General features: G+C 42.9%; 1 protein-coding gene across 1 annotated transcript; it reads right to left on the bottom strand.

Annotated features, from left to right (window-relative positions):
* Positions 1–906: 906 nt before the first annotated feature.
* On the bottom strand, positions 907–1,674 carry LOC107046612. Its single transcript, XM_015269260.1, has 2 exons — positions 1,312–1,674; positions 907–1,173 (listed from the first exon to the last, which is right to left on the bottom strand). Exons 1-2 carry the CDS (start codon positions 1,672–1,674, stop codon positions 907–909), a joined length of 630 nt encoding a protein of 209 aa, XP_015124746.1.
* Between the last annotated feature and the right edge of the window lie 10,729 nt (positions 1,675–12,403).

The following is a 12,403-nucleotide window of genomic DNA, read 5'->3' as shown; positions in this document are numbered from 1 at the left end:
TTTATAGCATTCGGTTTGATGTTTTTCTATGGTTTGCATCCCGGGCACTGGTTGTCCTAGGAGGTTGTACATATCTACGGTGAGCACCAGTCGCCATTTTCTGTTGATTGTTCTTATTTGGTCGATTTTCTCATAGTAGAGTCCGGGGTTGTGGTCTATAGATTGGTGTTAATAGATTTGATCGGGTGTTAAATCTGTTTGGGCCTTGGTTACCCAAACGGTGGTCCATATGATGAGGATAGCTCTCATGGTATTGTGTTCTGTAAGTTGGAGAATTTTTGTTTGAGTTTGTTGTACTTAATTTCTCTTTTTTCTTATTTTTTTTTTATTGGGAAGGTTTCGGCTTTGGTCTAGTTAGGTTCGGTGGGTATTATTTCTGATCCTATTTTTGCTAGTTCATCCGCTTTTTCATTCCCGTATATTCCCTGGTGTCCTGGGGTATATTCAAATTGGACGTCGATTTTCTGGGTGAGTTCATCAAGCTGTTTCAGGAGTGTTTGATTGACGATGGGTTTGGACTTAGTATTTAGCCAGCCATTTGATTTCCATTTCTTTATGTGTTCAGTCATGCAGCTGATGAGGTATTTGGAATCGGTGATTATTCTTATTCTTGAAATGTCGTGGCGAATACCTATTAGGCCTGCTTCGATGGCGGCCCCTGTTTCGGCGGTGATATTGGTGGCCCGTGTGCCTTGCCGAGTTTTATAGGTGTTAAGGGGGTGGTTGTCCGCAAACCACACTCCTATTCCTGCTTTGGCATCGATTGAGCCGTTGAAGGAGCAGGGGCCATCGACGTAAACTAGCGTGCGTCCTGATTCGTCAACACTCATATTCCTGGAATGGTTTTGTTTTCATGGTTTGTAGGGTCGGGATGGTTTGCTTGGCAGCACTGGAATCGGTATTGGCTTATTCTGCGCAGGGTTTCAGCTTATTTGGATGTTTCATGAAGTGGTGTCCGTCTTCACTTTCTAGGTACACGTTTCCTTTTTCTGTGATGTCGACAATCTCATAGGGTCCTGTGTAGGCCTGATCCAATTTTCCAATCTTGGATTCTTTCTCGACGTAGACGAATTGCCCTATTTTGATGTCTATTGGTCTAGCGTCTCGGTCGTGAAGGCTCTTGGAATGTAGTTTGGCCTTTTCTAGGTGGTCGAAGGCGAGATGGTGAATTTTCTCCAATTTGTTAATTAGATCTACCATGTAATCGTTGTAGGTATGAATTGGCTCATCTTCGTCGGTGACATTGGAGGGGAGAACTGCCCTTTTTCCATACAGGACTTCGAATGGTGTAAAATTTGTTGAGCTATGTACCGTGGTGTTGTACGATAGCATAGCGTAGGGGAGTAGCTCGTCCCAGTCGGTGAATTCATCGGTAAAGGTCTTCAGATGTTCGGCTAGTACGTGATGACTTCTCTCAAGAGCTCCATTTGACTGAGGTCTGTATCCAGATGTCGTTATATGATGGAATCTCAGGACCTTTCCCAGTTGATTGAACAATTTGCTGAGGAAGCTGGTCCCTTTATCTGAGAAGATTATCTTGGGGCATCCGTACAGGGCTACATACTTGGTTGCTAGTGCATGAGCGATAGTGTGAGCCTTGATATCCTTAAGGGGTAGAGCGGTGCAATGCTTGGAGAATTTATCTTGTATCATCAGGATATCGCAGTGACCCATACATGTAGCTGAGAGGGGGCCTACGGTGCCGATAGAGATTCTCTCGAAGCATTCGCTGGGTGTTTCGGTGATGAGCATGGGCTGTCGGAATTTCACCCTTCGAATCTTCTCTAGTTGACAGGTTCGGCAGAGTTTGATAAATCTCTGTATTTCCTGTTTCATTTCGGGCCAGTAGAACCTTTCTCTTACTCGGTTGAAGGTTTTCACAATCCGTTTGTGTCCTCCGGGGAGAGTTGCATGGCAGTCCTTAATGATTTCTGGTCTTAGGGCTACTGGAGGCATCCGGATTCCACCATGGAATAGAGTTACAGTAGCTGGATGGAATTGAAATTCTTTCTCCAGGAAGTATCGTATTTTGATATTGTCATCTATTTCGTCGCCCTGAGATGCCATTTTTATTTCAGTGATTTTGTATTTTGCCATGGCGGTTTTGAGATTTTTCAGGCAGAGTTTTAGTATCCGATTGTTTACTTTTTCGAAGTGCCATTGCTTCGCAATGAGGATAAATGTTCGGAATTTTCCGCACTTCGTGACGATGACTTGACCTAGTTGTGGATTGAGCTTACGTATTTCCTCCAGGTCTATCAGACTGAGGTCTCTTAAAAGTTTGCTATTTTGCTTTTGCTTTTTGCTTTCTTATTCCGCATTTCTGCTGCGAAAAAATGAGCAATGTTTCCCCTGGTAAATGTTAGTCAATCTCGGGTTTCTTTGATGTTGCTCGCAGGCGGATAGTCACTTTGCGGTATAGTAATCTTGTCGTCCATAGTTTTTTCATTTGGTTTGTTCTGAGATATTTCTTGTTGATTCTGTATGAAACCGTGCTCTTCGCTCGTGGGAAGGTCAGGTGCGAGGAATTTGGGGTATGGACTCAAAGACACCCCCGGTAGCTGTGCTGATGGCGGTTGTGCAATTTCGTTTGCTTGGGAGATTTCCACTTCTTGGGAGTGCGTTGATGGATGGATTTCTTCGGTGCGTGGGAACAGTTCTCTTAGGGTTAGGTCTGTTGAAGAATTTTTCTTTTCCGGAGAAGATCCTGCCATAACTGTATAACTGGTAACTGTATAGCCCTTGGTGTCGGCAGTAAGGATTCTCGTATGACCTTTGGCTGCGATATCACAGAATGTCCGGATTGAGGTATTTCTTCCTTCTCCGTTTTTTCGGGATTTTGGTCGGTGGAGCTCGTCAATTCCGAAATTTCGTCGGTCGAGTTGATCAGGGGTTTGGACTGGTTTTGCAACTCAGCCATCTCTTTCTCAAATTCTTGACAGGTTTCATTCAATTTCTCTTTAAATTCTGGATCCAGGCTGGTTNTGCATTTATCAGGCTGGAGAGTAAGTCCGTTTTTCCGCAGGCAGTTGAAGAATTTCCTGAGACGGGTGACGTGTTCACCCCGTGTTCTGGAGTAAACAACTACATCATCTAGCNTCTGCTGCGAAAAAATGAGCAATGTTTCCCCTGGTAAATGTTAGTCAATCTCGGGTTTCTTTGATGTTGCTCGCAGGCGGATAGTCACTTTGCGGTATAGTAATCTTGTCGTCCATAGTTTTTTCATTTGGTTTGTTCTGAGATATTTCTTGTTGATTCTGTATGAAACCGTGCTCTTCGCTCGTGGGAAGGTCAGGTGCGAGGAATTTGGGGTATGGACTCAAAGACACCCCCGGTAGCTGTGCTGATGGCGGTTGTGCAATTTCGTTTGCTTGGGAGATTTCCACTTCTTGGGAGTGCGTTGATGGATGGATTTCTTCGGTGCGTGGGAACAGTTCTCTTAGGGTTAGGTCTGTTGAAGAATTTTTCTTTTCCGGAGAAGATCCTGCCATAACTGTATAACTGGTAACTGTATAGCCCTTGGTGTCGGCAGTAAGGATTCTCGTATGACCTTTGGCTGCGATATCACAGAATGTCCGGATTGAGGTATTTCTTCCTTCTCCGTTTTTTCGGGATTTTGGTCGGTGGAGCTCGTCAATTCCGAAATTTCGTCGGTCGAGTTGATCAGGGGTTTGGACTGGTTTTGCAACTCAGCCATCTCTTTCTCAAATTCTTGACAGGTTTCATTCAATTTCTCTTTAAATTCTGGATCCAGGCTGGTTCTTCTCATTTTGTAGAGTGGTAGCAGCTGGTCTAGCAGTGGCTCTAGGGGTTCCTGGAATATTTCCTCATCCCTTTCCGAGATTTTCTTCATGTACTCGTAGAATTTTTCCAGGTTTCTTTCCATTAGTTCCATGTCCAATGGTGGACGTGGTGTGGGATTTGATTCTTCATCCTTTTCCTCTATTCGAGTTTCTGCTTCGATGATAGAAGGCGTTTCCTCATCGGTGGAGTTTTGATCTGTGATGAATATATCATCCTCCAACTTTTCGTCCGTTGGGATTCCTTCAAGGGAAATTTCCAGTTGATCTTCTTTTCCTTGGTCTTCCATTTCAACAGGTATTACCGATGGTTCATCCTGTAGTGGTGGTTTCTCGGATTGAGTAGGTGTTGGAGTTGATTCTGGCATCTCCACAATTGGAGGGGTGGATGGAGTGGGGGTCGTTTCTTCCACTGTTTCTGGTTTGTTCTCAATTATGGTACCTCGGGTAGATGATATGGGGTTTTTGCTGATTTTGGGTGTCGTTTTATAATCCCGATTCAATCTGCAGGAGATCGGTTGCCGGGTGCCACTATTTGTTTCTGTTGCTCTTCTAGCCCGAAGCCTGTCGGCAATTGAGCTTCCCGCCGCTGGGATGGGAATAACTTGTGGGTCACTATTTATTCTAACCTTTCGGTTAGGATTTGTGAGTGTCCCCGGTGTTTTCACACTAGACTTTGGTACTGGTAGAGCAGGCCTGCAGGTTGCTAAGATGACGATTTCCTCATGTTCGTCCTGAAGAGGATTTTCTGCAAAGGCGTCTGCTAACTGGTTTCTCTTCTGTTTCTTGATTTCTACCTCAAACATGAAATCATTCAGGTAGGTTTTCCACTTAACTTGCCTCGTAGTAGGGTTGCTAGAATCTCTGAGCCAGTTCAGGGCTGGGCTGTTCGTAATAATGGTGAAGGGTACTCCATAGATGTAGGGTTTGAACTGGTTTAAGGCGTAGACAGCTGCTAGGCAGTCCAATTCAACTGAAGTATATCTTGTTTCAGCATCTCGACGTGCTCTTGATGCGTACAGGATCGGATGTTCGTCTCCTTCATCATCTTTTTGGCTGAGAATGGCTCCAATGCCCTTTTGGCTACTGGAATCATGAACGATAAATGGTTCGTTCATGTCACGATGAAACAGTAGAGAGTCCTCGGTGATGGCTTTCTTGAGGGATTTGAATGATTGTTCTTGTTCTTTACTCCATTTAAATCTTACATTTTTCTTGAGGAGATCATTTAGAGGCTGCGCAATTTCTGCGTAGTCCTTCACAAATCGTCGATGATAGTTACTGAAGCCTAAGAATCTTCTTATTCCCTGCTGGCTTGTGGGAAGGGGCATCTCTGTTAATGCCTTTATTTTTGCTGGATCCGGATGAATACCTTGGTCATCGATTATGTGTCCTAGATAGGTTACCTCCTTCATGAAAAAATTGCATTTATCAGGCTGGAGAGTAAGTCCGTTTTTCCGCAGGCAGTTGAAGAATTTCCTGAGACGGGTGACGTGTTCACCCCGTGTTCTGGAGTAAACAACTACATCATCTAGCTAGACGTAGAGTTCTGTCCCTTTCAGGCCGGTTAGGGTCTGATCCATCATCCGCTGGAAGATTGGGGGTGAATTTTGCAATCCAAAAGGCATCCTCATGTACTTGTAGTGTCCGCTAGGACCGGTAAAGGCAATTTTTTCAGCGTCCGTTTCATCCATCGCGATTTGGTGGAATCCACTGGCTAGGTCGAACACACTGAAGTACTTAGCTCCGCCTAGTTGTGAGAGAATTTCCAATATGTTGGGTACCGGATAGGATTCTCCGATCGTTTTCTGATTTAGATGTCGGAAATCGATCACCATTCTCCATCGCTTCTTTCCCTTGGAGTCGGCTTTCTTTGGTACAATCCAGAGGGCTGAGTTGTATGGTGATTCTGAGTGCCTGATGATTTCTTGTTCCAGCAGGTTGTCGATTTGTCGATTTATCTCCTCCTGATGTTGAGGAGGGTACTTGTATTGCCGCTTATGGACAGGTTTATCATCGATGGTTCTGATATTGCACTGGAAATTCTTAGTTTTGCCAAGCTTGTCTCACAGAAGGTGGAATATGTCATTGAACTCTTTTACTAGTTCAATCACCTCTTTGCGTTCGAAGGGTTTAAGCTCGTGATCGGGTAGGGCCACTATTACGTGCGATGTGCGAGGTGACAGACCTATATTCTCCTCTGGGGCAATTCCCATATTGCACCAGGCGAAGGTTTCTTGAGGTTTTCCTAATATTTTGGTGNTGCCCTTTTGGCTACTGGAATCATGAACGATAAATGGTTCGTTCATGTCACGATGAAACAGTAGAGAGTCCTCGGTGATGGCTTTCTTGAGGGATTTGAATGATTGTTCTTGTTCTTTACTCCATTTAAATCTTACATTTTTCTTGAGGAGATCATTTAGAGGCTGCGCAATTTCTGCGTAGTCCTTCACAAATCGTCGATGATAGTTACTGAAGCCTAAGAATCTTCTTATTCCCTGCTGGCTTGTGGGAAGGGGCATCTCTGTTAATGCCTTTATTTTTGCTGGATCCGGATGAATACCTTGGTCATCGATTATGTGTCCTAGATAGGTTACCTCCTTCATGAAAAAATTGCATTTATCAGGCTGGAGAGTAAGTCCGTTTTTCCGCAGGCAGTTGAAGAATTTCCTGAGACGGGTGACGTGTTCACCCCGTGTTCTGGAGTAAACAACTACATCATCTAGCTAGACGTAGAGTTCTGTCCCTTTCAGGCCGGTTAGGGTCTGATCCATCATCCGCTGGAAGATTGGGGGTGAATTTTGCAATCCAAAAGGCATCCTCATGTACTTGTAGTGTCCGCTAGGACCGGTAAAGGCAATTTTTTCAGCGTCCGTTTCATCCATCGCGATTTGGTGGAATCCACTGGCTAGGTCGAACACACTGAAGTACTTAGCTCCGCCTAGTTGTGAGAGAATTTCCAATATGTTGGGTACCGGATAGGATTCTCCGATCGTTTTCTGATTTAGATGTCGGAAATCGATCACCATTCTCCATCGCTTCTTTCCCTTGGAGTCGGCTTTCTTTGGTACAATCCAGAGGGCTGAGTTGTATGGTGATTCTGAGTGCCTGATGATTTCTTGTTCCAGCAGGTTGTCGATTTGTCGATTTATCTCCTCCTGATGTTGAGGAGGGTACTTGTATTGCCGCTTATGGACAGGTTTATCATCGATGGTTCTGATATTGCACTGGAAATTCTTAGTTTTGCCAAGCTTGTCTCACAGAAGGTGGAATATGTCATTGAACTCTTTTACTAGTTCAATCACCTCTTTGCGTTCGAAGGGTTTAAGCTCGTGATCGGGTAGGGCCACTATTACGTGCGATGTGCGAGGTGACAGACCTATATTCTCCTCTGGGGCAATTCCCATATTGCACCAGGCGAAGGTTTCTTGAGGTTTTCCTAATATTTTGGTGCTTTCTAGGAGTTCATCGATTTCCTCTACCTTCTGGGGTGGTATGTGGAGGTGAGCTGGTTCTTCGGTGGTGTTGATGGCGAAGAGACAGGCTTTCCCCTTCCTAATGCTGACCACACTCTCGCCTAGATAGACGCCTGGTTTTGTGGAGATCTTTGATAAATACTCGACCGATAATTCGGTATTCTGGATGGGGATTTGGATGGCCATTCTTGCTCTTGGAGGGATGACGGATGACTCATGGAATTTCTCGTAGTTATACCAATTCACCGGCAAGTTAGGCCTCCTGAGGGTGGTAATATTCCGTTGCTGATACCGTATGTCCACCTTTTCTTGAATTAAAAATTCTAACGCAAGTAATCCGCTTCTTTCGACAGGTAGTTTATGATCTACGATGTGGAATGGTACGAGAGAGCCAAAGATTTTTAGGTGAACTAAACCGCATCTTGGCAATACATTCTCCGTTACTCCGAGTAGATGGGGTATCTTAGGAGGTTCAATTCTTACATCGGGTTTAATGACTCTCCTCTCAATAAGATTGATGTCAGCTCCGGTGTCGATGAGAAATCGATGTCGATTTCCGATGAGGTTCTTCACCTTTAGGTTTATCCTTGGGCCGCCCCCGCTAAGTGCAATCCGGCAAGGTTTTCCTCTCGTTGGACAATTGGGGAGGCAGAAATGTATAGGTTTCAATGGGGCGATGTTGAAGCTAATGTTGTTTGTGTTGAAGGAGATGTGAGCTTTCAACTCATTCAACATTTCATCCCCGATGATGGCTCCATATCCGCCTGGCTGGTGAGGAATCACGTGGAATTTTATTTGAACTTCAGGATGCACTGCGAGGCGAACTACTCCGAGGGAGTTCAGGACATGATTGGACAATCCAACGATTCCGATTGTTTCTGTGGTATCGATGAGGGCGTTTTCCACCAATGATTGGAATCAGGTTTATGGAGGCTCCGGTGGCGATCAGCGCATTCACACCTGGGGAGATGACATTTGGTCCTCGAAAGATGATCTGAGGACCCCGGGTAACTCTACACAGTATGGGTTTTACTGTCTGGGATGCATGCTCGACATCGTGTGGAGTGCTGGTTTTAGCCGCTCGTCATCGCACTCAATTGGCGAGCAACAATCTCGTTTAAAGTCTCCTTTGGAATGGTTCCATCTGTGGATGGGCTGGCTCTGTTCTGCTGAGTTCTCGTAGGACTCCGCAGGGTATTACTTCCTTCTCGTTCCCTTGAGGGAGGCCTAGAGAGTGGTCTAGAGTCTGACGATGGACGATTCTCAGTCTTCAGGTTATTCAAACTCATCGCAAGCTGTTGGAGTGAGGCTGTGGTCTGCTGCAGCATACTTTTGATCTCGTCCATATCAGAAAGGTTCTGTTTAGGTTTAATTGGGGCTGCATGAGGACGTTGGTTGGCTGCCAGGATGTTAGCGAGGGCTAGAATCTGATCCGTGGTAAGGTTTTCCGCAGTTTCCGTTGATTTCCCATAGTCAGATTCATCCTCGTCGTTCGGAGTTTGACCGTAGGCGATGACGGAGTTGAAGCTGCGCGAAGGGGGGTCACCAGGATGAGCTGTGTGTCCTGGTACAGATGGAGGTGGCCCCGGTGGTCGAGGTGGTGTTTGTCTGTACCCGTTGCCTGGCCTGTTCCAGTTGGATGGCAGATATTCATTGAGGAGAGCGGTAACTAGATCTCGTGAAGGGTCCTGATTTCTCCTCTGTCCGGAATAGTTTCGGTGACCGTAGCTTGACGATGGTGTCGGGGTATTTGACTGATTATATGGCTGACTGTACGACCGATTTTGTCGGTATTGGTATCTCAGTTGAGGTGGCATTTGTTCCTCGTACAGTTCGGGCGGTAGAGAGCTCCCTGAATGGATTGGAATCGAAGGGTACTCCATGATGTACCTGTAGTGCCCGTTATCAGCAATCTCCAACGCTGGTACTTTGACTGTATCCCGGAATTCGTCTGTTTCTATTTGTGTAAAGATCTCTGAGAATTTACTTAGGTTGTTGCGCCTAATACTTTCCTGCACGCTTGCAGGGGCGTATTCTTTAAACCGTTTAATAGCCTCTGTCTGGAGGTGTTTTTCGAGGACTTGTTTATCAGCTTCATTTTCCCCAGAAATCGTACCCAGACCGAACTGGACCAGTGCTGCCAATCGCTCCAAGAACGATTCCAGGGGTTCATTTTTAATTTTCAACAGCCCGCGTATTCTATTCACATAATACGTTAAGTCGTATTGACCTCTAAATCTCTTGATTAGGTGAGTAAGAATAGTTTCTACAGAAAAGAGGGGTTTGTTCGCCACTACGAATTTTGCTGGGGGTAAAAGGCGTTTGACTATTTGTCTAATATATTCTTCTTTCTTTCCGTCTGCTTTAGGAATAGAGGCAAAATTGGATCTCAACGCGTACTCAAATTCGTCCAGAGAGCAGTGCTCATTTGTACCGAAGAATATGGGAATGCTGTTTGCAATGTCTCGGGCTTTGACATATTCTTCGTAACTGGACACGGTTTGATCAGCGTCACCTGAGTCTCCGGAGTAACTGATATTAATGAAGGACGGATTCGTCATTTTGTAAAGATAATTTAATTAGTTGATAATTTAAATAATTTTATATTTGGGATTAAGTTAATTTGGATTAAGATTCTATGTGATTTTTTTTTCCAATAAAATTGGAAAAAGAAAACAAAATTTCGCTTATAATTATTTCAAAGAAAATTAGAATTTTGTAAAGAAAAGTCTAATATTTGAAATTTAAGAAGGGTTTTCCCAAAGCTAAACTTTTAATTGATTAGAATTGAATTGAATTAAATTGACTAGAATGGGTTTCAAAAATTTCGGAATATTTAAAAGATAAGAGTATTGGCAACTTAGGCGTGTCCTACCGACTGCGCCATGAAATTTTAGCTGTTATGTCCAGAAAAGGATTTAGCGTCGAATGGACATGTTTTAATTGTCACATTAAAATCAAAGCTAAAATTATTGAATTTTATAATTATTGGACGACGCAAAGTTTTATACTCTTACCTTTTTTTAAAATATAAGGGAAAAAGGGCTTGATTTAGGGATAGGGCTTGAGTTGAGACGAATTTCTAATCAAGAAATTTTGAGTTGTAATGGGAATCAAATTTGAATTTAAATATATTTTGTATAACTATTCGGTTTACAAAAGCATAGGCGTGATTTTACAGAAATCTATGTAGCTAAAATTCCTATCCCTGGAATGGTCTGAAGAACTCGAATTTAGGTTTACAAATTTTTGTTACTCACAATTCGGTCTGTTATTTGTAAATTATTCGATGTGTTTGTAGATCCCTGGGTAAATCCGTAATTTCCTCACCAGCAATTAGTCACGCTAAAGGCTATTATGGATGCTTTTACGGAAACACTTTCTTCTACTCGTTGATATTTTAATGAAATTTTGACAGTTGTATTTTCGGATTTTAAGAGTTTATTTGAGACTGTCCACAACCCGTCACAATGAGCAAATTCCTTATTTGCAAGAAAAGTCACCACTCTCGGTTAAAGAAATTTTATTCCCGGATAATTTCAATTGTTCGTAACTTACTATTACTTCAGTACTATCCCACGTAATCGAAGGAAGGATTGAAAAACCGGACCGATTAAATGAACTATTTCCACCAGAATTGTTACTGCTCCGTCGCTGCTTCAAGACTGTTCAATTTTGATTTTTCTGACATTTTCATATGAATTTTGGGGTCACTTGTCACATGGGCTCCAATGAGTCCATTTTTAATTGGTGGAAAATGTCGTATGACCTTTCCGACTCTTTTGGTTTTTATGGGAAGTAGTTCATTCGGTTTTTGGGGTCTCAATTAATCGGTTTTTAATCGTTCCTTCGCGTGTGAATCTTAGTATTAAATAATTGGGGCGTGCTGAGTGTGTCATTTCATCACTTTTGAACTCGATTCCAATGTCTTTGAAATTTTTAATCGAGTTCAAGTGATGAAACGCACTCAATTTGGTTTACAATTGTGGATTGGATTCTTAATTACTTGAAATTATAATATAACTTATAATTATAATTTTACATAAAATTTAATCTAAAATTAAATCCTTAGTGCAAAATTTTGGACATTACATGTTCAAGATCCCTTTTTTTATATCTGAAATTTTACTAATTTTATAATTCCTCTGATGCAAATTGACAAGTCCAGGGGAACAATTTCCTATTTTTTGTTTTGTACCTTCAAAATTTTAATTTTGATGACAGTTTTCATATGGTTTTTATGGATCTCATATGGAGATTTAATTTATCTGGAGATTAAATAAATCTGACGATTTAAATAGCTAACTCGGCTTGGTGCAACCGGCCCATAATATATAATATTATAATATATTAAATATCTCTCTATATAATAAAATTGAAAATTCAGCNCTATGGGGTTCTATGGGGTTGCTATGGGGTTCTATGGGGTTGCTATGGGGTTCTATGGGGTTGCTATGGGATTCTATGGGGATGCTATGGGGTTCTATGGGTTGCTATGGGGTTGCTATGGGGTTCTATGGGATTGTCATGGTGTTGTTATGGGGTTCTATGGAGTTGCTATGGCGTTGCTATCGGGTTTCTATGGCGTTGCTATGGCGTTGCTATGGGGTTGCTATGGGGTTGCTATGGCGTTGCTATGGCGTTGCCATGGCGTTGCTATGGGGTTGCTATGGGGTTGCTATAAGGGTTGCTATGGGATTGCTATGGGGTGGATATGGGGTCCGATGGGGGTGCTGTAGGGTTGCTGTGGAGTTTGCTATGGGGCTTCTATGGGGTTCTTATGGGGATCCTAGGTGGCCCTAGGAGTTCCTATGGGAGGGGAGTCCGATAACACTGGGATCTGATGACACATTTCAAGGATCGGAGTTAGGCACCAGTGTGAGGGGAGGAGCGAGCGAAGCGAGCGGGGGGGGGGGCGAAGCCCCCTAGTATTATAATATTGTAATAGAGAAATAATTTTTTTTTCTAAATAAAAATTACAAATTGGAAATTAAAAAAGTTAGAACTAAAAAAAATTAATTTTATTCGTTTTTAATTTTCAATTAGAAAATAATCATTCATGTTATAAATAAGTGATTATATATGATATTATGATACATAAATATTATTTTCTTCTAATTAAAATTA

This window comes from Diachasma alloeum, unplaced genomic scaffold (assembly GCF_001412515.2).
Source record: "Diachasma alloeum isolate Michigan unplaced genomic scaffold, Dall2.0 Dall_scaffold_01598, whole genome shotgun sequence".
NCBI lineage: Eukaryota > Metazoa > Arthropoda > Insecta > Hymenoptera > Braconidae > Diachasma > Diachasma alloeum.
The sequence above is the reverse complement of the archived record's forward strand: the minus strand, read 5'-3'. Positions and strand labels throughout refer to the sequence as shown.